This window comes from Trichechus manatus, unplaced genomic scaffold, assembly GCF_000243295.1.
Source record: "Trichechus manatus latirostris isolate Lorelei unplaced genomic scaffold, TriManLat1.0 scaffold00113, whole genome shotgun sequence".
Classification (NCBI taxonomy): Eukaryota; Metazoa; Chordata; class Mammalia; order Sirenia; family Trichechidae; genus Trichechus; species Trichechus manatus.
Window position 1 is genome coordinate 1,574,037 of NW_004444049.1, and position 2,849 is coordinate 1,576,885.

General features: G+C 51.1%; 1 protein-coding gene across 1 annotated transcript in view; it reads right to left on the reverse strand.

The window, feature by feature from the left end:
• ANO1 (anoctamin 1) overlaps positions 1-2,849 on the reverse strand; it is a 144,311-nt gene that overhangs the window by 33,084 nt on the left and 108,378 nt on the right. The window contains 2 exon segments of the mRNA XM_012557644.1: positions 1,950-2,021; positions 2,223-2,335. Coding sequence (XP_012413098.1) covers positions 1,950-2,021; positions 2,223-2,335 — 185 coding nt within the window.

Genomic DNA, 2,849 nt, shown 5'->3' on the forward strand with positions numbered 1-2,849 from the left:
GGGCCAGGAGGTGGAGGGACCGAGTGTCTGGGAGGGGGCTTCTGTCACACATTGTTCAGATCCACTGTTTGAGGTTAGTTAAGGCCCTTGTCTTAAACAGACGTTTGCCACAAAGGCCTTTTTTTTAGGAAAATCCAGACGATAAATCTACACCAAGCCGTTGCCGTGGCGTCAACTCTGACTCATGGCAACCACAGGAGTATCAGAGTAGAACTGCGCTCCATGGGGTTTTCAGTTGTTGGTTTTTCAGAAGTAGATCCATAGGCCTTTCTTTCAAGGCACCTCTGGGTGGAATTGAACCGCCAACCATATATGCTCACTCTCAGAGGTGACGCCATAAAGCAAGGGGCGGACTGTCTTGGGTGAACTGCTTAGAAGACAACGGGCTCTCGGATGTGCATACATTCTGATTTGTTAGACTAAAAAGGCAGCCTCTTTATTTTGGGGGGCAACTCACGCTTTTGCAGTTATTTCTTTGCACTCTCGAGCCCCGAGCAGACTCTAAGCAGGTGCTCAGGAAAGTGCGCCCCCTTTCTGCAGGAGGACTGAGCTGTACCCCAGATTCTCTGTTTTATAGGAGCTGAGGCCTGAGAGGGTGCTTCCTGGAGCACCCACATGACTCCCCAGATGGGATTCTAGTCATCACAATCCCCAGCCACTTGGAACCAGTGAACTCTGACCACGTGACATAATCACATGAAAAGACAGAAGTCGGGTTGGCCTGATGGGTCCCAGAGGCTGACAATACAAACGTGACGGCAAGAACTGGGGAAACAGAAGAAATTCCTTGATTGTTCTGAATCTCTCCAAGAACAATGCAAATCTCCACACCCTCAGCACGAGGCTGACAAAGGCCCAGGGCTGGCTCTGAGCTTATCCCAGGACACATGAGAAACCAGCGTCAGAAAAAGAGCCCAAGGGCCTCTCGAGGTCCGCAAGCATTCAGGCTGCACACCCCACTGGTTTCTTGTCGAGCTGACACCAACTCACAGCGACACTGTATGAGTACAACTGCTCCGTCTGGTTTTCACAGCTGTGGCCTTTCAGAAGCAGATTGCCAGACCTGTCTTCCGAGGCGCCTCGAGGTGGGTTCGAACCACCAATTTTTGGCCCTTAATCATTCATGCCCCCCCCCCCCGGAAGTCCTTTGTGCACATGATAAGATCACCAATTTGAATGAGAGGTTTTGGGAAAAAGAAAGGATTCATTATAAAAAGATGGTGGCCTTAAGACCGTCATGAAAATAACACTTGTCTCTCCCATTCTCGTTGTTTGCAAGCGAGGTAGGCATTGGCCATTTGCTCAAGGACTCTGGGGTGGCAAAACCCTTCCATGTCATCGTTCAACAGATAATACAGGGGTGGACGCCATGGATGTCAAGTGCACTTAGAAAAGGTTTCAAAGCTGTGTGGTTCTTGCTGTTCGCTGTCATTTGCAATCACCCTCAGGATACAGCAGGAAGAGAAATCTGTCAACCAGCCGCCGTGGCGTCGACTCCGACTCACGGCAACCCCATGTGTGTCAGAGGAGAACTGCCCTGTAGGGTTTAAATGGCTGATGTTTTGGAAGTAGATCACCAGGTCTTTCTTCTGAGGCACCTTTGGGTAGGTTTGAACCTCCCAACTTTCGATTAGCAGCTGAGCGAGTTAACCGTTTGCACCACCCAGAGGCTCCAAATCTGTACCAGGGTTTGACGAACGACAGCTCAGAGGCCAAATCCAGCCCGTTGCCCGATTTTATAATTAAAGTTTTATTGGAATACCGTCAGGCCCATTCGTTTGGGGATCGTCTATGGCCGCTTCTGCGCTACCAGGGCAGAGTCGAGTAGTTGTGACAGAGGTCTGCAAAACCTAAAACGTTAACTCTCTTGCCCTTTGCAGAAAAAGTCTGCTGACCTCTGGTCTACACTGTTGACGAACATGGAATGTTTTGCTGGCTAGGAAACATACCTCTTTGCTTTTGGATTCTTTCCTAAGTGACTTCTTCAGAACTCTGGCTTCATATTCGGCTCTGGGATGATCCTGTGGGAGAAGCCGAGGCCTTACTAAGCGTGCGTCTGAGGTCCTCAGGGTGGGCACACTTGGCAAACAAGTCCCCATGTTTGCCACAGGCGCCTTTTGGGTGGTAGGAAGCGGGGCCAGTTCATACTTGACTGCTTATTACATGTCTAATTCAGAAACCCCCCAAATTTAGTCAGGGTGGCCGCTTGGGAGTCTCCTCACTGGGGCAGGTGGGGAACCCAGCCCCGTGGGAAGGCCACAGAATCCGGGCTCTGGTCTCAGAGGCGGGTCATCCGCGCCAAACTGCAGTGCCCCCTCTGTGCCCCGCTTCCTCACTGTGAACACCCAGTCGTGAACCGGCAGTAAGTGTCAGCAAGCGAGGGCAGATCGGAGGCACCAGAGCAAGTCAGCGGAGGGTGCTAGAAGGAAGAATGGGGGTTAAGAGAGACCCGGAGGCGCGGGAGAAAGCAGAGACCCCTGCGGCAGAAACAGATGGAGTAGGTGCGAGAGAAGGGCCCCTCTCTCCAGGAGACAGGCTACGGAAAGATAGAGGAGGTATAAAAAATTCCAAACCTTGACTGCCTCCTTCAGGAAACCAGAAAAGTGAAAACAAAAACAGAAAGATTTCATTACTTATATTGCTTTTTAAGGCACAGGTTACCCAGCTGCCGTCGAGTCATCTCCGACTCCTGGCGACCCCACGTGTGTCAGAGTAGAACTGTGCTCCCTAGGGTTTTCAATGGCTGATTTTTCAGAAGTGGATTGCCAGGCCTTTCTTCCAAGGTGCCTCTGGGTGGACTCAAACCTCTAACCTTTTGGTTGGTAGCCGAGCGCTTAACCGTTTGTACC